At 37.0% G+C, this 19,664-nt stretch overlaps 3 protein-coding genes across 5 annotated transcripts; 2 read left to right on the top strand and 1 right to left on the bottom strand.

Annotated features, from left to right (window-relative positions):
* Positions 1–659: 659 nt before the first annotated feature.
* Positions 660–4,777, top strand: LOC120016763 (pectate lyase-like). The gene is made up of 4 exons (XM_038869677.1): positions 660–862; positions 1,244–1,895; positions 1,985–2,227; positions 2,323–4,777. Exons 1-4 carry the CDS (start codon positions 660–662, stop codon positions 2,539–2,541), a joined length of 1,317 nt encoding a protein of 438 aa, XP_038725605.1. The 3' UTR covers positions 2,542–4,777.
* Positions 4,511–14,821, bottom strand: LOC120016163. Of its 2 annotated transcripts, XM_038868798.1 has the most exons (13): positions 13,622–14,821; positions 13,368–13,509; positions 12,822–12,934; positions 12,521–12,625; positions 11,191–11,260; positions 10,515–10,570; positions 8,820–8,870; positions 8,416–8,520; positions 7,080–7,124; positions 6,586–6,694; positions 5,771–5,967; positions 5,051–5,137; positions 4,511–4,849 (listed from the first exon to the last, which is right to left on the bottom strand). In XM_038868798.1, the coding sequence occupies exons 1-13, from the start codon at positions 14,678–14,680 to the stop codon at positions 4,685–4,687; spliced, it is 2,304 nt and encodes a 767-aa protein (XP_038724726.1). In that variant the 5' UTR covers positions 14,681–14,821; the 3' UTR covers positions 4,511–4,684. The 2 variants fall into 2 exon arrangements, with proteins under 2 accessions (XP_038724726.1, XP_038724727.1); XM_038868799.1 differs by lacking the exon at positions 7,080–7,124.
* A 141-nt stretch (positions 14,822–14,962) lies between these two features.
* Positions 14,963–18,701, top strand: LOC120016164 (tRNase Z TRZ1). 2 transcript variants are annotated; one of them, XM_038868801.1, is made up of 9 exons: positions 14,963–15,400; positions 15,681–15,843; positions 15,927–15,997; positions 16,113–16,208; positions 16,770–16,862; positions 17,309–17,377; positions 17,489–17,563; positions 18,004–18,372; positions 18,464–18,701. In XM_038868801.1, exons 1-8 carry the CDS (start codon positions 15,155–15,157, stop codon positions 18,076–18,078), a joined length of 888 nt encoding a protein of 295 aa, XP_038724729.1. In that variant the 5' UTR covers positions 14,963–15,154; the 3' UTR covers positions 18,079–18,372; positions 18,464–18,701. The 2 variants fall into 2 exon arrangements, with proteins under 2 accessions (XP_038724729.1, XP_038724728.1); XM_038868800.1 differs by having other exon boundaries at positions 16,770–16,883; positions 18,464–18,686.
* Positions 18,702–19,664: the final 963 nt, after the last annotated feature.

The raw sequence follows: 19,664 nt of genomic DNA, 5'->3' as shown, positions 1-19,664 counted from the left end.
CCTCGATTCAAGTAGTCATTTATTTACCACTTCCCAAGGAGGTAAAATCACGATTCTAAACTTTCTTGGGGCTTTCCATCCGCAAACACAAAGTTTATGGCTAACCGACAATGCACAATGTCACTTAATTAGCCATTGCAATTCTTTTATTGATAGCAACTAAGTTCGGGATTGGCACAATATGAAGTAGATTTTTTGTTATTGTTGTTGTTTTGTGTGTGTGTGAGATTATTAGACTAAGAGAGTAAGAACAAATGATAATGTTGATTAATTATAGTTCACTCTTGTAATGGAGCCCAACGTAAGCCCCATGTTAAAATAACCCAAAGAAAGCAAATACACTAAAAATTGAAACCAAATTTGAGTGCTCCCCTCCCTTCCCTCTCTACGGCTCACTAATTTTGATTTCTTTCCTTCTTTTAGGTCTCTTCTTTGGTATTTAACTAAACTCATGCATTACCCATTTGAATGTACAAATTTTATTAGCAAAAAAAGCCAAAAAAAAAAAAAACACATTAGTAAAATATTAATTGCATAATTAGGGTTTTGCAAACAGGAGTCCCTGTGTTCTTGGTATTTATTGCTTCGTTATAGAGAAAAAAAAGTGTTCAAAAAAAGCCAGAAGAGAAGAAAAGAAAAGAAAATAATAGTTAAATGCCATGGATGCTGTTAAGCCATGCAGATTGTTATCAGCAGTTGTTCTTGTTGTAGCATGCCTAATTCAATTCATTGGAGCTCAAAATATTGCTCATTTTGATGAGGTGTGGCAGAAGAGAGCTCATGAAGCCAAGAAGGCCTCTCAAGCAGCCTACCACCCAAATCCTTCAGAAGTTACCAATCAATTGAATCATCACATCCACCAGTAAGTTGAGATATCATCAGATTAAGTAACTGAAAATATTATCTCAATAGTTCTTTCTAATAGATTTTGCAGAATACATACCATTGAAAACCACATAGACGTACATTTTTCACATGCTGGGAACAAAGTCCCAGACAGTTTGGTATAAGCTAACGACATGGTTTATAAATGTGAGCCCAACCCCTGAGTCGCTTTTTGAAGGATAAAACCATGCAAGCCTTGGGTCCAGAACGTTCACGATACCTTATGTGGATTGGGTCAAATCACTCTCACCTCATTTTTCTACTTCTCATACTTCTTATCCCGCTAAATTTCTTCAAGTTATAACACATGCATTATTCATAAGGTGCACCAAGTAACATTATGAATATATTGGGGCAGGACCTATAAAGGACACAACAACACAAGAAGGCACCTACGCAAATACGAAGGGCAATGCTTGGCCACAAACCCCATCGACCGGTGCTGGAGATGTGATAAAAACTGGGCTCAAAACCGCAAGAAACTAGCCGGTTGTGCGCTAGGGTTTGGCCGAAGGGCTACTGGAGGCAAGGATGGGAAATTCTACACGGTCACGGACCCATCAGACAATGACCTGGTGAACCCTAAACCAGGCACCCTGCGCCACGCAGTGACTCGCCCGGAGCCACTTTGGATCATATTTGCCCATCATATGGTGATCAGGTTGAGCGAAGAGCTCATCGTGACCAGTCACAAGACCATTGATGGGCGTGGGGCTCAAGTGTTCATTATCAATGGTGGACAAATCACTCTTCAATTTGTGAAGAATATCATCATCCACAGCCTCCACATCCGCGATATTAAGGCTGGTAATGGTGGCACAATCAGAGACTCCATTGACCACTTCGGCTCCCGAACACGTAGTGATGGAGATGGAATCTCAATATACGGATCCTCTGACATTTGGATTGATCACATTTCCATGTCTAATTGCATGGATGGAATGATAGATGTGATAATGGCGTCCACTGCCATTACCATATCTAACTGCCATTTCACACACCATAACGATGTAATCGTAGCAATAAAACACCCTCTAATCTCAATTCTGCAAAATTAATATGTTTTCAATGACAGTAGTAAGCACATGCATATATGCAGGTGATGCTGTTTGGTGGAAGTGACAGCTATTCAGATGATCAAGTGATGCAGATAACCCTTGTATTCAACCACTTTGGGCAGGGATTGGTGCAAAGGATGCCCAGGTGCCGATGGGGATTCATCCATGTTGTGAACAATGACTACACTCATTGGCTCATGTATGCCATTGGTGGCAGCAAAAACCCCACCATTCTTAGCCAGGGTAACCGCTTCATTGCACCCCCAAATAAAAATTGCAAAGAGGTGTGTACACTGCTATTACTTATATAACCATGCATGAACAAAGCCAAAAACTTGCTTAAACAATAAAATTGGATGTATTTCTGTGATACGTGTAGGTGACAAAGAGAGACTATTCACCTGAAAGTGTCTGGAAGTCATGGAATTGGAGATCAGAGGGAGATCTGATGATGAACGGAGCCTTCTTTGTTCAATCTGGAAGACCTGTCAAACCTCCAAACAAGAAGGATATGATCAAGGCAAAGCCTGGGACATTTGTGACCAGGCTTACTCGCTTTTCAGGCACTCTTAACTGTGCTCCAAACAAGCCATGCTAGTCTGTATTATGTTATAAGATTGTGCATAGACACACGGACTTTCAAATTTAACTCTGTATATATAGTTAATTAAAAAAGATCAGCTTTAGTGATGACTATTGACTATTCCATCATAGCGATTTTGAAGCTTATGATGTGCGGGAAAAAGCAAAAAGGAAAGGGTATGAGAGATACAAAAGAAGTTTTGTAATTAATGAAGTCAACCATCTCTGCAATGTATGAACTAATACTGTGATGAAAACGTTTTTCCATTATCTTGTTTCTTATCTGGTGTGAAAAACATATGAGAATTTGAGAAAAGATGTGCACGGGAGCGAAACAAAGAATGATATGACATGAAACAAAGTATGTGTAGTTTTTGACAAGATTGAATTGCATATGAGTATCCTAGTAGACCCCAGAGAGAAATGACAATTAAACTTGGAAAATTATAACATTTAGCACTGCAATATAGAAACAACAAGAAATGAAAATAATGTAAGAAGGAAAATTAAAATGATTCTCATTAACTGACTAGGAGAACTTTCCAGACTGGTGCCCTATGCATTGCACGAGGCTGAGTTTTATTTATTATTATTTTTTTTTCATGAAGTATACAAGGAAAAAATTGAATCAAAGAATACATATCAGATTGAGCTACAGCTAGTGTAGGCTCACAGGTTTATTGTTTGCCCTGCCACTCCACCCTGTTCTCAGTGAAAATCCATGATACCAATGGCCAGCGGATTCTGATCTGCAAGCTACAGCTAGTGTGCACTACAATTGCTTTCCGGTTGAACAGAGCAATCAACAAATGTATTTGGACTTCTATGAGAGACCATAACCAATTTATCTCAGGGCTTTCCGGAAAAATGGAAACACTTCCAGAATGTAGCATTCAAACCATTCTTCTCAACATGAACTGTAGCCCAGTCATGTCCTCAGCTAATCACCACAGTTTTATATTGGTTTGTGGCAGAATTAACATTTCTATCAATTTCTATCTCATTTCCTCTTTTGAACGGATTTTATACCTCATTTATAACTAGAATATTGGTAGACAACATTCAGATGATGCAGAACAAGGAACAATAAAATCTTCAAAAGGTAACATTTACTTCATTTTTTTAAAATAAAAAAGACTGACCTAGTGACCTCTTCAGTTGACTGTTCCAAGATTTTCAACTTTTGGTCTCAAGGCTCCTCAAGTTCAAGAAACTTGGCAAACTGTAGATGCATCAAAACAAAATGAACAATGTTTAACAACTACTTTACGATGGTTACACATGATATAAATAGAAATACCATTGGCACACAGTTCACATAATCACATAAACGCAAAGTTACAATCGAAACGAATAAAATATTATGGCTCATGCATCTGAAATACATATAAATAGGAATTTTTTTGCACAGCACCAGAGATATTTTGAGTTTGATCCCACTCTAAAGATGGATTGCTACCTTCAACTATCCCTGTTCCAGCGTAGATCAGTGCACTAAGACCCTAGGAATTTAAACTGTGTGCATTAAGGCATTGGCACAGCATGTGCACAAAAATGATATGAACCATTACTATAAACACCCGCATGATTAATCTGTCTTTCACTAAATTTCCCTGCTTGAAGAGTTATTCCAAGTCAAAGGAAACAAGAAAAAAAGTGAGAGCTACTCTTCCTACATTTGGTTCCATAAAAAATTCAAATACTCGAAAAGAAGTCAGCAGGAGGATTTATTTAGCTAACCTTTTTTACTAGTGCTGACCTGATACCGACAGCAAACTCAGTCTCTCCCCCTCCAAGCCAACCAATGGGTCCAGCATACATCCCTCTGTCAAATACTTCTGTAAAAATATAATAAATTTTGGCATACATAAATTATCCACATGATTAGCAAACATGTGCTAGATATTGAGGTTCCAAAAATATTGCACGTAGAAAAATTTGAGAAATAGTGCTTATTGCTACTATTCATGGATAAGATTTTGTTCTTGTAATAGGTTGAACATATTAATAACAAAAAATGCTTGATGAGAGCTACTCTTCCTACATTTGGTTCCACCATTGCTCAAATTGCAATTGATAAAGGAACTAAAATTACATCATTGAAACAACAGATGGGTGAAATCCCAATAGTATTGAAGAAAAATATCCTGAATTGTTTGTCACTCTTCCAAATCAAGTCCACCAATCCGATGCCGTCTCCTGTCAAAAACAGATCTGAAGGACTCTTGCTCTTCACGCAGTCGCTCCTGGAATATGCTCTGCTTCTTAGACTTGCCTGTGCTGTGACCTAATGGGGGTATATCTTCAGGAAATGGGTTAGACTTCTGCAAGTGTTGGAAGCATAAAGAAAACAAGTCACACACATGAATAACATGATCTTCCAGCTAAGATGAAAGAACAGAGGAATGAGATAAAGCAACTTATGCGAACTCGACATTATCTCATGCAATCAAAAAGTTAATTGTCCAATCATTTTTATCTCACTACGTTAACCAATATCACAAAGCTAAAGGTGAGAGCCATACCAAGTTGTATCCAACACCCGGCCCAATCACTAAAGAAGGCACACTTGCTTGCTTTGCTGCACCTATTGAGAATCCAGTGTTTCCAGCCTATAGAAGTACCATTATGCAATTACACATCAGGAAGAAAAAAAATGCAAAATGCTGCCAAGACAATATTAAAAATGTGGTTTACGCAGGCCCATGGGTTTACCCGGTGCACACTCTAAGGGTAGTGGCTGCCTTACTATATGTATATGTGAATTTCAATAAGGATTGAAATAGAAATCATTCCCTTTCGCCTATAAATATGATTTGAATATTGAATGAAGATCATATGTCCTGGACTAGAGATATAAGACAGATAAATGCATTGGGACAATAGAGTCCAAATTTTGTAGCTAGAACTCAATTCCTTTACTAAGACACCTCTTTCCCCATGCTCTAAACATTTGACAATTTAAAGTCCATCTCTAGTCATTACTCATTAGGACTCTTAAACAGTTTGTTTGTTTAATCCTAAAAGTAAAATGAATTTCTTGTGATATTCAGTCTGTCAGTCATCATATTGCATCAATGCAAAAGTCATCATATTCTCTATTTATTTCCTGATCTTAAAAGCAAGATATACTTGCAAAGAAAGTGAAGAAAATTGATATGAGATCTAGCCACCAAAGATGAAAAGAATGGGGTTCACAAAAGCCTTTAACACTGCGGTACATATTTATTAAACATAATAGATACCTGGTCACTCCAGCGCACAGATTTCTGATGCTTACTGTATGATTTAATTGGCCCAGGAAGAGCATTTAAATTATGCTTTGCACTTTCAGATCCTTCTGCACCATCTTCATCTAAATCATTTGACCATTTGCTTCTGCCCAAATCTTTCACTTTCTGTGTTCGTTGGTCGCCTTCAGCATCCCATCTCCTCCCAGAACCTAAAAACCAAAAGTTAAAATCATCAAATGATTGGGAAGACAAAAAGCTTTAAACAGAAGAAAAACCACCCTAAACCCTAAATGTAAAAACCACAGATTTATCATCACTTTGAGTAAACAGATAACCAACCAATACATTGTTAATTTTATTTTGAAGAACAGATAGGATATATGAGACCCAATTTCAAAAAACATATAAAAGTAAGTAAGAAAATTTCACAGCAAATGACCAAATCAAACTAACGCAGAAAACAAGCTTTTGCTTTGAAGAAGTGAGGGCTTAAATTCCCTCCAGTTGGCTTGCATGTGATACCAGTTGAGACACTGCAACGAAATTGAGAGGCTAGGGTTATATACTGCTTATTATGCAGATACGGTCCCAAGCCCCGATAAAGGAGGAGGGCTACGGTAGGTCGGTAGCCTACGTAAAACTTTCCAAACCTATGAACATGAGTCAAAATGAGAAATTGATTTTCTCATATACTCATATAGCCAACCATAAACTTTAGGGATAAGGTCTTGTATGATGATAATGACGATGACTATATGGAGAAACCGAACAAAATCAAAACATAAACATAAAGCATAAACTGGAGTAAGCAGACTGATGAATTATACCATCAGGCACGTCAACTCCTGTATAAGGTAAAGTAGCCTTCTTAGACCTTTTTTCTTGCGGACCAGATGGATCATTGTCAGAATTCCCATCTTCCATGTCCATGTCTACCTGATGAATTGAACATGAAAAATGAAGTGAAACTTTAAGTCAGAACTTTTGCCATTCACAATGATAATTAATGAGTAATATAATGGATATAAACCAACAAAGAGAAACTATTTAATGCACTGTCTCCTCAGGTCCTGCAAGAATATTATGATAAGAAAAGATGCAGAGTCATTCATAATTTCTTTACAAGTTGAAGATAAGTGACAGCATGACTCATCATTTGTCACTTCATCTATTGTTCAACATCATTTATGATTACATTCTGATACTGTTTCATAGCTAACTCACTAGAGAGGCTCAATGATATTAAGAGTAACCAGTTTGATATATAAACACATATCCATGATTAGACAAAATAATATCGGGGTTACACAACATCAATTACCTCTTGGATCCCACTTTCTTTCAGTTCATCCCCATGTAATAATGACTGTCATAAAGAGAATGCATTTAGAACCATGCACCAAAATTCCAAACAATGCAGGATACAAGAAGCTCAAAGAAAAGGATAATCGGTTTGACAATAAACTAACTTGGGGATTGATGAGATTGAAGTTTAGTTAGATTAGTCTTTAGTAACTTTCAAAAGTGCGGTAATATTTCGACAGAACAGAGAAAAACAGTAAACAGTGATCAGATGAAAGCGCCAATTTGATGCTTTCATTTGACCAATGAAAAATATAGTAGGACATAAGAAATATACTTTACATTAACTCCCCCAATATGTCAAGTACTGCCACCCAACACAACCAAAAAGCCACTATTTTCTCTTTGTTTATTTATTTTCTTTTCTCATTCATTCTTCTTTTTAAATCCATATATAAAAAAAAAACATTTGCACACAAGTGAGTAATTATCAATTAGTAACTTTAGGAGAGATTAATAGTTTGCCAAGAAATTCCTTTGTGGACACTTTGAGTCCTATTGATGTATGAAACAAGAAGCCCGAATATATTATTCTATACTTCACTGTTCACTATTTACTTCTGTAGTGTGCGATCATGTGATTGCCTTCTTCCCCACCAGTGATTGCCAAGAAACACAGTATGATTGCTAAGGTTCCTTCTTTTTTTTCCCTTCCATTCTTCTCACTTGTTTACAATCTGTCCAGAAGCTGTGTTCTATTTAACAATTTCCAGCAGAAAAGTGATCACCAAAAATCGATCTCTTTAATTCCTATTCAAACCCTTGACCTGTTCTTTTCCTCTGAAATCTAAACACAACCAATGAATACCAAGAAACCTAGTATGATTGCTAAGGTGTTTTTGTTTTCTTATTTTACATTCTCTCTCATCTTTACAGTATGTCCAGAAACTGTAATCTATTTAAAAATTTCCGGCACAAAAGTGACCACCAAAAATCAATCTCTTAATTCCTAATCAAACCCTTGAACCTGTTCTTTTCCTCTGAAATCTAAACCCAACCTATTCTTTTCCTCTGTAATCTAAACCCAAATTATAAGTCATAAGACAGTTATAGACCCACAGAATTTGGCATCTGTTAACCATGTTCTTTACACAACATGAATTGACGACAAAAGGCACCTTAATCTTTAACCTGCAATCAAATACAATTCAAACAAACTTTGCACAATTTATAATTACACTACTGTTTTTATTCTTAATGGCTGAAGCTCAACATCAAAACCCTACAAATTATCGCACTTTCTGTTTCTGATGTCTTATCCCAAGGTAAAAACTGAGAGCTCAATGATAGCAAACCTTGATATCAAGTTGCACGTACAAGGATGGAGCTTCTTCCCATTGTGCGGCCATCTTTTGTATATCATCTAGGGTAAAACCATGCACATTCCTAGCTGCACAGCCCTGAAAAGCCACAACAACATTATAATTATTATAATAAAAGTTTAAAACAATTGGGCTAAGATCAAAAGTATCTTGGCCACTTTAAGGCGACAGATGTGACCACAGTAAGACCACAGAGAAATCACATATTGTGGCATAGTGCCTTTTGTAAGGTTTGATTCTCCACTCCCTCACAAAAATTAAGGATATAACTCCATCACTTGGAAAATAAAAAAGAAAAAGAACAACTCACATTTACCAAAAGCTTATCACAGAAATCATGATAACCAACAAACTAAGTAAAAACACTTCGAACTCACCGCAGGGTCTTTGTATGTGGCTTCTGCTATATAAACTTCATAGCCCAATCTCTGCAAAGAATACAAGAAGAGATGAACAGAGTTGAACTGTAAACTCTAACAAAACTTCTCAACAAAACAATCATAGTCACCATTACGAAGCCATAACACAAAGTGATGATTCTAATAGTAGAAAGGGGGTCAACACCACCAGATACACATGCTAAAGAATAATTGAACTTAATTACATGGTGCTAACAGGTTTCTGCTTCAGTTCATTTGCCTCATCTAAAAACTTTAACACAAATTTACAATAAATCACCATTCATAGAAAATTCAAAACAGCCATTGTATGAAAATGGAATCCAGCAGCCCTAAGCATGGATCAAGCATTACCAATTCAGAGCAGATGCTCCAACTAAATTAACTTTCTAAAAAAATTGTAACCATCTGGAATTTCCACTTGGCATATCATGATTCAGCCAATGGCAGCAAATCTGAAATCATAATAACCCTAGGAAACTAAAACCCCAATCAATAAAAACCAAAACTTGCAGAGCCGCTAAGCAACCTAAAAGCACGTTAAAAAGTAAATCACAAGAAGCTATACATTCACTAACTTCATTCAAAAGTAAATCAGCATTCCACAACCATGATCCATTTAAACAATGGTGAGAAAGTTGTTGCACTGTCCCGATATCCAGAGTTTAGCAGTAGATGCCAATAAACATTTATACCCAGTAAGTGATAGCAAAACATGGATGTAAGGTTACTTCTCTTAACGTGTCAGGTTGCACCCCATTGGGGCGGAATCAACCAACTTATTTTTAATTTCCCCAACCCGCACAAAAAAAAAGGGGCGAAAGAGAAAGACAGCAAGGCATGAATGGATACGTTGCACTAAAGTCCAATGATATACTTAAATCCTAACATAAGCAATCGTTATCAAATTCAACTTGGAGTAACAAAAATCAAATGTGAATCCATGCGACAACTGTCCCAGTGATTGAAGGGAACAATTTATTTACAGCTAGTTATTAAACATGCCAACTTAATCCAGAATGACCATAGGTCAAATATCAAATGCACATAGATCATCTCTGAACCGTTAGAGTGATCATAATCGGAAATTGGTGCTCATTTTGTCCCACGGAACTATCAAATATTTGCATTAAAAACCACAATATTTTCTGATTTCTCGACCTTCCGAAACAATTTCGAAGAAAAGATGGCAAAGAGATATAACAATGTTAAAAAAGATGTTTTTCCTACTAAGCCTGCTACCCTTTTAATAATTCATCCACAAAACAAAGTAGCATTCCAACATTTCAGCTCAAAATGAACTTTGCACCAAACTCAACATATAAAATTTTTTCTTAAAAAAACACTATGATGCAGAAGCTGCTAGTCAAATAATAGCTCAAAAAGGAAGCAAACAGCAAGTATACATCGAAGAGGTGAAAGACTTGGCATACAGCATACTTTGGTTTTTTCAATAACAACCAGTAATGGTCTGGAAGAAAGTTTCAAATAACATTTTCCACAATATAAAATTAGCAATAAAATGAAACAGTGCATTGCCATTTGAATGCAACCTAGGAGATGCAAAATGAAAATTACAGACCCGAAGACCTTTAAAGTTTAAACTACTTCGATCAAGCATGAAATCTAAAAATATACTCACAGAGATCAGGAAAAGAGGAAATAAGGGTATACCTTTGCAATTGCCCAAAACTGAGCAAAATCAGCTACCCGCAGATTGCGGTCATCCACTAAGATGAAGCACAAAATACCAGCAACAAAAGAGTCAATTTCCGAACAAAACTGCATATGTAGTTAGGGAAAATGAAAGCAGTGCACGAGCACTGCATCATTGCTTAATCTATGATCAGACTTGGGATGACTGAAGCTGTTGAATGTCATAACAAGCCAGCATAACTGGAAGTTCGTCAATCAATTCACACTAACCTCTAGCGGATCATTAAACTCTTCTTAAGACAGACAAACAAAGAGAAATTTAAAGACACTGAAATTTTTAGTTTTATATGTTGATGAATAATTCATCTAGGCTTAGATGCAACCATGTTCCAAAGGAGAGATGTTCATTTATTTTATGCAACACTGCAACAGTAGCATTAAAATATATAAATCAGCTACAGACGTTATACACTATTAATTACCATCAAACCAAACAGAACCGGACAGTGGACACATAGAGACAAAATTTTCATCCTAAACAGCGGGAGTTTTCACCTCAAAATGAAAGATCTCGACAGTACCTACTTTTATCAAATAGTAAATAAATGAAACTTTGTCTAATAAAACACAGCAAAGAGATGAACTATTCTTATGTTAGCCATGAAGATAAAATCAAGCACAAAAAAGTCCATACCAATTACAAACATGAAAATCCCCTCCTCAAGAGTCTTCTTGAACGCTTTCAACATGCTTGCGCGGTAAGCCTGAAGTGCAAACATAGTAGCATATTGAAGAAATACCATTATATGTATATAGAAAAACTATTCAATAATTTTATTGCAGACAAAAAATGAACTTTGCTGATCAAAATAACAAGAACGTGATGAACCTACTTCCAAGTATAAAAAATTATCAACAGCAGCTTCATTTATCTAGCACCCAATTCATTTATGAGCAATCTACTGGGACAAAATTTTTAAAATAAATTTTTATTTCCAAGGTTTGCAATCATGGTCAGTAACTTTAATTGAATTATCTCCTGGGTAAACTCTCAGAAAACCTTCGGAGACACTATGATTGAGTCCTTTCTCGTTCTTCCGCTCCTTTTTTTTAAACTAATTTGAAGAATGGAACCAAATTGACATATCCCTACTACATAAAACCAATCCCAAAATTCAGATTCAGAGCATCCATCAAATTGACAGGCACTTAACAATCGTCCCCAAATGCGAAAAAATTAATAAATACAGGGACAAAAAAAGAAGCAGCTCCCAGAGTACCATTCACAATAGTGATTCAAACTGCCCTTGATACGCGTGTTAACTAAGCTCACTCTGTTCAATACCAAGTTATTAGCCCATTTCTACATTCATGCATGCCTTAAAAGCCTCCCAACTCCCATATATGTGTTTAACATCAATACCATTAGCCCAAAAGACTCATTTTCTAGTTTTCACAAAAGGACAAGTTTTTTCGGCATTCATTTAACTCTCATATCATGTTTCAGTCTCATATGCTGTTCTATTCTTCCAATATTATTTCAAAAGAAAATCCTTTAACAATGTCACACATTCTTCAAAAAAAAAAAGGCCTTCTCCAAATTATCAATTACAGCATAGCAGGAATGAAAGTAATGCACTTCAATTTGTCATACTTCAAAGTGTTGAAAGATTTCTTTCATTAATAAATGGAAACTTATTAAGTTTGAGAAAACATTGTTTGGCAGTATACATATGTCGGATATTTCAAGGCATCAGAATATCTGATGCTGTCTAAGATATGCCCAACATCAGCAAATCAAACCAGCTCACAGAAGAAACCATTTTGAAGCTGAATGACCGGGCTGGGAATAGGCAGCTAGCTTATGCTAGGCAAGATTGAAGTTCTCGCAAATATGGGGCAAAACACCTCCAAAAGTTTTACGTTGGTGCAGCAATCTCTACCAGGAAAATTTAGACTTCCCAATCTAGAGAAAAACATGTAAAAGTAAAGCCAGAAAATTGCACACAGAATACTAAAGTTACCTCCTCCATTTCTGGCTCATAGCAATACTCCATCACTTTTTTCACTGTAGTAGCCTTCTTGCCTCTGATGGATGTAGAAGATTTTGAAGCATCACCATCCTCAACCTTCAACATATATGGCAATGTTTGTGAGGAAATTTAAATTCCATCCCAATTTTCTAGAAGATAACAGCAAAAGTGCATCGAACCTCTCTTGCATTAAGTATAGAATTTATAAAGAGTAGAAACAGAATTATTGAATGACCAATAGGAAACGGGGATTCTATATTAAAAATCAAATGAAATTAAGCCCCAAACATACCTTTTCAACTTCAGTCATGAAATAATCGTCCATAGAGTGAATACGTGGAGCAGTACCACCATTTTCAACCTCAAGGTCACGCATCATCTTTGCTACGTAGCTCTTTCCACTACCTACAAGTATGAGCAATGCCATCAGAATTATTATCATTCCAGAAGTAGTTTGCACATTTATTGGAAGAAAATTATACTATAGCACCAACGGATGCAACTCAAAAAGATTTTAAGGAAGAAACATTTATGTCATCAATAACATTCCTAGAAGAAGATTACCGTCGAAACTTATTTCTGCAAAAGAATTCTATAACTAGCTCAACACTAGAGGAAACATTTTGAGCTCCAAATGAAGCAGAAATGTAGACCATATAAGTCACATCTAAGCATGTATTTGACAGCTTGATCTCTATAGATTTACTTCAAGCACTAGCCAGTATTAGTTCAATCCCCACTGCGTTGCTTTTCTTTGAGGAGAAAGAACAGGACAATATGAAGCAAATAGGGGGGGGGGGGGGGTGACATAACACAATGCATAATTCTAAAAATATACCTGGCAGCCCTCGAAGGATTACTACAAAATGATCCGGCCGGGTAGCTCGATACGGCAACTTAAACAAGTGCGAAGCATCAATAACTTTAGGCTTTGCTGGAGATAGTTGCTTCAGAGGAGCCTTGTTAAATTCTTGGAATTCCTTCAGACACACACGAATTTAAAAGATTACGTGAGACTACAATGACTCTGAAATAAGCAGCTAAACAACCAGCTTAAACCCATAAATTCAGCATTAACCAAGGCAGCCTTACCTCCACAACAGCTCCAGTAGAAGCATTAGGTACTGGTGGATATGATGAATGAGCCATTGGGGATGAAGTGAAAGTGACAGGAAACAAAGGAAATGACTTGTTAGGGGACGAGGAGTATGCTTTGAACTCTGAAGAAGGGTGTGCTGGGAGATCCACAGGTGGGATAGGTGGAGGCGGAGAAGCAGGAAGAGGAGGTTGCCCATCAAATACCCAACTAGTTGGAACCAGGGCAGGTGGTGGTGGTGGCGGCGGCGGCGGTGGACGTTGTGTTGGTAATGGCGGTAGACGACCCCGCAGTTCAGTAATATTCGGTGAACTATATTGAGTAATTGCAGCCATGTTGTGATTCCCAATTGACGGCCCTCCGACATAACTGGGCATCTGCATTTGCGAGTCATAATCTTGCCAGTTGTTTCTATGAAAATAATGAGGTTGAATATGTTGTGAATCGCGAGATGCTGCTGTTTCATAAGATCTCTCTAGTAAAGCATGTCGAGATTGTAGGTGTTCTTCACGGTTAAACCCATCCTCGATGGAATATAGTTGTTGTCCATAAGCTTCTTCTCTCCCCAAATATTGCCCATTCCTCGGGGGTATTGGCCCAACATCGCCCCTAGCACAGTTCACATCAAATTCAGGGTCGCCTCCACCACTAGCAGATCCGTGTTCGCGAATTAGCTTCAATCTACGCTCATCCTCCAATGAAAATCCAGCTTGATTTTGATAATTTAGATGGTTTTCATTCATCAATGAACCAGAACCGCTCTCACCAACCCTAGGCCTCTTATAGCTTCTATCAAATTCATCCGGATAACCATTGCTACCACCATAATTGTACATCGAATTTAGATTCCGATCCATACCAACTGGCGCGTTATAAGGATCGAATGGAGGTCGGTAATGATCGTGCTGCGGAGGGAACATTCTAGGGTCGGGTTGATACGGAAGAGGACCAGGAGGATGAGGGTGAGGTGGTGGAGCACAGAAGGGGAAGTGAGAAACTGCGCAAACTGGACAGATTGTACCGAGGACTTGTCGTGGACGCCATTGATGATCCATGATCTAATTTTTATTTGATCAAAAGTTTATCTGATTTGTTAGAATTTCAAGAAAAAATTTAGGGATTAGGGTTTTTGAATTGAGTTTTGCAGGGAGGGAGGCGCCGAGGCCGTGCCCTAAAAAAAAAAATCTGTGTAGCCTCGCGCCCTGAAAAAAAACTCTCTTCATAAAAATAAAATAAAATTTAGCTCATTTACAAAAACTACAGAATAGAGAAATATTTTCTGGGCACAAAGGTAATTTCAACGGCTACTGACAACACTGTCTCCGAACGCGACTCAAGTTCGTTAACCTTAAACGTCTCGTTCCCTAAATCACCTTTGATTGGCGGCGTCCTTCTCTAGTCCCCGGTGTTATGGTGCGGTGGTGACTACGGCGTCTCTTCTGTGACTAAGAAAACTATTCAAGGTAGCCTAGCCTTTTCGTCTTTGTGGCTCTCTCTAGATATTTTTTTGAATTTTAGCAGCAGTCTCCATGGAGAGAAAAATCAAAAACCTGAATTCAGAAGAGAAGCAACCAGAGGAGCCGAGGAAAGGCAACAAGAGAGATAAAGAAGTACTGAAAATAGAGGGATACCCGGTCGAAGGACTGTCCATAGCCGGTCACGAGACCTGCGTCATCTTCCCTAGTCTGAATTTAGCTTTCGACATCGGTCGCTGCCCCCAGCGTGCTATCTCCCAGGACTTCCTCTTTATCTCTCATGGTCATATGGATCACATTGTTCGTCTCCCCTAACTCTAAACAATTTCGTTCCTCTTTTCAATTTATTCTCTTTTTCTTGTATTATGTTATTATTGGTGAAATTTTCGGGCTTTCTTCCAATGAAAAGAGATTGAAAAGCTTTATCATGTGAGTTTTTACAAGCTTTTTCATGTGTCTGCAATTTTCAGTAATATTCTTTTCACTGACTATTGTGGATTGCTGATGGAAATTTCCTCTTGATTAATGACCACCATTGTTGGTTTTCTGCTAGATTGGTTTTTATGTGTGTTATTTTCAGGGTGGACTGCCCATGTATGTTGCAACCCGTGGCCTATATAGGATGAAGCCCCCAACAATTTTCGTGCCAACTGCTATTAAAGAAGATGTGGAAAAACTATTTGAGGTGCATAGGAAAATGGACGGATCAGAGCTGAACCACAATCTGGTTGGCTTGGATTGGGGTAATGTAAATCCTATTCATATGTGATGAGTGTTGCCTAGTTAATTTTACACTGTACTTTGATAAAAACATGTATATCTTCAGGAGAAGAGTTCCATTTAAGAAAGGACCTCAAAGTGAGAGCATTCAAGACTTACCATGTCATACAAAGCCAGGTAAAGCTGCTAAATTTTTTATATTGATTTGTGTTGTATTTCTGTTGATGCTCATTTCACATATATTATGCACTGTGTCAAGGTATTGAATTCCATTCTACTCAATATATTGTAGGGCTACTTAGTTTCCTCCGTGAAACATAAACTTAAGCAGGAGTATCTTGGCCTGTCTGGGAACGAGATTAAGAACTTGAAGACATCAGGTGTGGAGGTCTGTAGGTCTGTCTTAATGGTCAAAACTATAAGATGCTTCTTTGATTCTCGCTTGTGTGTTCTTTTAGTCTCTTGATTGCTTCTCTTTTCTTCCTTGTTTTTCCCATTAGCCCTTCAATTGGAACTTTTTTTTTTTAAATGTGGGCTATGAAATCTTGGTCTAAGCTCATATGACATGCAAGTGCAATAGCCTTTTCTGTCAATATTTATTTTTCCGAATTTGCTATATCAACAATGTCTCTGAATTTTTTAAATACTATGTTGTTGAGATGATCTAGACTCAAATTTGATCTTCAAGGGCACATTTTGGGTTTCTAGATATTGGATCTGGTAATGAGACGGTGATGTTTAAGCAATTTGATACACCAGGCCTGGTTTATGTTTCTTCAGTTAGAAAGTTCTGGTGCAGAAAGCTTCTGTTATTCCTGATCTCACTTTTTGATTTAGTGGACAATTTTTTTTCACAATCCTCTTCAGAGCTTTTCCTATTATTTTTGTTGCATATTCCCCACCCTCAAGAACATAATGTGCATAGTGAGTTGATTTTGTTTATTGACAGATTACATACACCATAACAACCCCTGAAATTGCTTTCACTGGTGACACTATGTCCGACTTCATTATCGATCAGACAAATGTCGATGTTCTAAAGGCAAGGATTCTTGTTCTAGAGGTGTGTAATATTGATTACTTTTTAATCATTTCAATCTCCGTAAGCTTATCTCTTGAAATTTTCAGAACTCAAGGATTTGAAATTCATAATCTTATGCATATAAGTATTTCAGCAGATGATGTCTTAAAGAATAGAGGGAAAAGATTAAAATAATGTAAACAAAGGAAAATCTTTATTTTTTGTTTTTTTTTTAATTTTGGGTATGGCTTAGAGTCATTTGAGTATCAATGGAATGTTCGATAGTTATATTATTCCAAAATCTTAAGAAGTTGAAATGTGATTCAAATTTTGAGAAAGAAAAATTATTTATGGTTACGTTCTGTACTTAATGAGAGGCTCTCTGGCTATGTTCTAGTATCGAATATGAGGCTCTGGACTTGAGAAGTATGGCTGTCAACATTATCCTCGCCTTTTTTTTAATGCAGAGCACATTTGTTGATAGCTCAGTATCAGTGGAGCAGGCAAGGGATTATGGACACACTCATTTGTCTGAGGTTAATTTCTTTTGCTGCCCCTTTTGGTGCTCTTTTCCTTCTAGGAACATAACTTTTTGACCATTTTCCTTTATTTGTGGTTACTAATTACTATGATTGAACTTTGTTCAGATTGTTAATTATGCAGAAAGGCTTGAGAACCAAGCAATTCTTCTGATTCATTTTTCTGCTCGTTATGCATTAGAGGTGAGTTTTCTACTTTAATTCCCCTGTACTCAATGATCCACAGAACCAGGAAGATTTTCTTTTATTATGAAAGGGAGATTCTACAGCATTACAGTACCGTTAGAAATTGATGCCAGGTTAAGTGGTAAAAGCTTGACTAAATTACAGCGGTCATCAATATAATGTTTTAGTATATGAGCCTGTGCTCGAGTTCTGACCTATGTTCATGAGACGTGATTGATGCACGAGATATGTTCAGATCTTCATTTGGTCTGTTTTTGCACCTTTCCATGTTCTCAAGATGATTTCTGATTAAACAGATAGCTTAATGAGATGCCAGGCCATGCATCTATTTTAGGGTTTGTTTCTACTGAGAAAAAAGGTTCTATCATGGGAAGCTAACATACGGTATATCTTCTTATCATTCACTGAATTGCTGATTTGCATATTCTTTCTGTCAGGAAATCCAAAAGGCTGTGTCTATGTTGCCTCCACCTTTGGCAGGCCGAGTTTTTGCGCTGACTGAGGGTTTTTGAAGACTGCTGTTGAGAATTGTATTATGTGTTGTATATTGAGCATCATTTGGTAAGAGATTATATAGCATCTCCACTGGATGACCGATTAGATCAGAAGCTTCTGATACACGTTGCGTCGTGGTTATTGCCTATCAACGTAGAATGATGCAAGCAAGTAATGCAGTTGCAACTCTTAAACCACTAAGCCATGCCATCATATGCGATCATAACTTGAACTGAAGCTCCCTATTGAGACGTTCTTCATTGAAAGATAGCAACGATGCAAAGTGACGTTGGAAAGAAGACTAAGTGCAGGTAAAGAACAACTAACTATAAACATAGGAACTTGTCTCATTTATTAACTTTTTTCAAAAGAAAATAAGTTAACTGAGAAACCCATCAACAGGATTCTGGGTTGAAGTACCTTGCGAGATTAATTGAACCAAGCAAACTCAATGCCGCCGTGGGAGCTCCAGCCTTGATTCCTCTAGAACCCAGAAACCTAAACGTGAATGCTTGCTTGCAATGAATCCATCTGAGTCACAGGAACAGACTACTCTAATCTGATAAGTCTGCTTGTTATATAATGTTGCCCGACGGCCCAAAACAATATAGTCAATTAATTCACTGATAGGAAAGACCAATCGTATGGGCCAATGAGGCCCAGTTAATAAAAGGCCCGAAATCAACTCAACCCAATACCAATATAAAGACCTCACATAATATACATCTGGCAAAGAAAGTAAGAAACTAATATTGAATACATATACATATACATATACTTCTATATACACCGACCATTTGGATTCCAAGAAAAAAAAAATTCTCTCTTAAATAATAATAGGCTGATTAAAATATATATTATTGCCTTTGTAAAATGTAGACATCCGTTGACATATATAATTGCTATTGTTTAATTTATCTACTCATTCTAAATTAACTCGAATCTAACTCCTTCACATAACTAAAAACGAAATTGATAGTCCTTGGTCAAAATATTGACCATAAAATTTGAAAATGTCGAGTAGGTAAAAGGATTGAGATTAGAAAATGAACATGTGTAGATTGACAAGACAAGACCCAACTATAAGTTTCTAAGCATCTTATGTTTTCCCATGTGATGCTTCGCAATTCAATTGACACTTGATAATAAACAATTATAACTTACCAACACAACCCATGTATCTACATATCTATATATATACATATATACACATATAGAAATTTCGTATACGACCCATACCCATAATATAAATTTAATACACAACCTCCAAAGACGACAAATTATATCCTGATAGGTTAGGAGTTTTAAGCGGCCGGGCAAGTCAGCCATGTCAATGGGGGCAAGTTGCTACAAGAGAGGCCTGGCCAGCTCACAATTCATGATCATTGGGAGCTTTTATTCAACTAAAATCATGTATACACACCCACAAACACTCATATAATATATATGTATATATGTATAATGGGCTTAACGTTCATGCTGGATTTACATCATCTTAATTTACAAGTCTATATATATATATATATTGGGCTTAAGTTTTCTTTGTTGTTTTCTTGGTCTCTGTTAATTGTTATCGTCTACCTTGTAGGTGGAGAGAGTTTCC

Source organism: Tripterygium wilfordii, chromosome 15 (genome assembly GCF_013401445.1).
Source record: "Tripterygium wilfordii isolate XIE 37 chromosome 15, ASM1340144v1, whole genome shotgun sequence".
Lineage (NCBI taxonomy): Eukaryota > Viridiplantae > Streptophyta > Magnoliopsida > Celastrales > Celastraceae > Tripterygium > Tripterygium wilfordii.
Note: the sequence above shows the minus strand (reverse complement) of the source record. Positions and strands in the feature narration are given on the sequence as shown.

Bases quoted from the DNA above. Each gene is read 5' to 3' on its own strand.
- LOC120016763 (XM_038869677.1), top strand. From the start codon at position 660: ATGGATGCTGTTAAGCCATGCAGATTGTTATCAGCAGTTGTTCTTGTT. The intron at 863-1,243 runs GTAAGTTGAGAT...ATATTGGGGCAG, and splicing joins TTGAATCATCACATCCACCA to GACCTATAAAGGACACAACA. The intron at 2,228-2,322 runs GTGTGTACACTG...TGATACGTGTAG, and splicing joins CAAATAAAAATTGCAAAGAG to GTGACAAAGAGAGACTATTC.
- LOC120016164 (XM_038868800.1), top strand. From the start codon at position 15,155: ATGGAGAGAAAAATCAAAAACCTGAATTCAGAAGAGAAGCAACCAGAG. The intron at 15,844-15,926 runs GTAATGTAAATC...GTATATCTTCAG, and splicing joins TCTGGTTGGCTTGGATTGGG to GAGAAGAGTTCCATTTAAGA. The intron at 17,564-18,003 runs GTGAGTTTTCTA...TCTTTCTGTCAG, and splicing joins CTGCTCGTTATGCATTAGAG to GAAATCCAAAAGGCTGTGTC.
- LOC120016163 (XM_038868798.1), bottom strand. From the start codon at position 14,680: ATGGATCATCAATGGCGTCCACGACAAGTCCTCGGTACAATCTGTCCA. The intron at 12,935-13,367 runs GTATATTTTTAG...TCATACTTGTAG, and splicing joins AATCCTTCGAGGGCTGCCAG to GTAGTGGAAAGAGCTACGTA. The intron at 10,571-11,190 runs GTATGGACTTTT...GCTTCATCTTAG, and splicing joins GATTTTCATGTTTGTAATTG to TGGATGACCGCAATCTGCGG.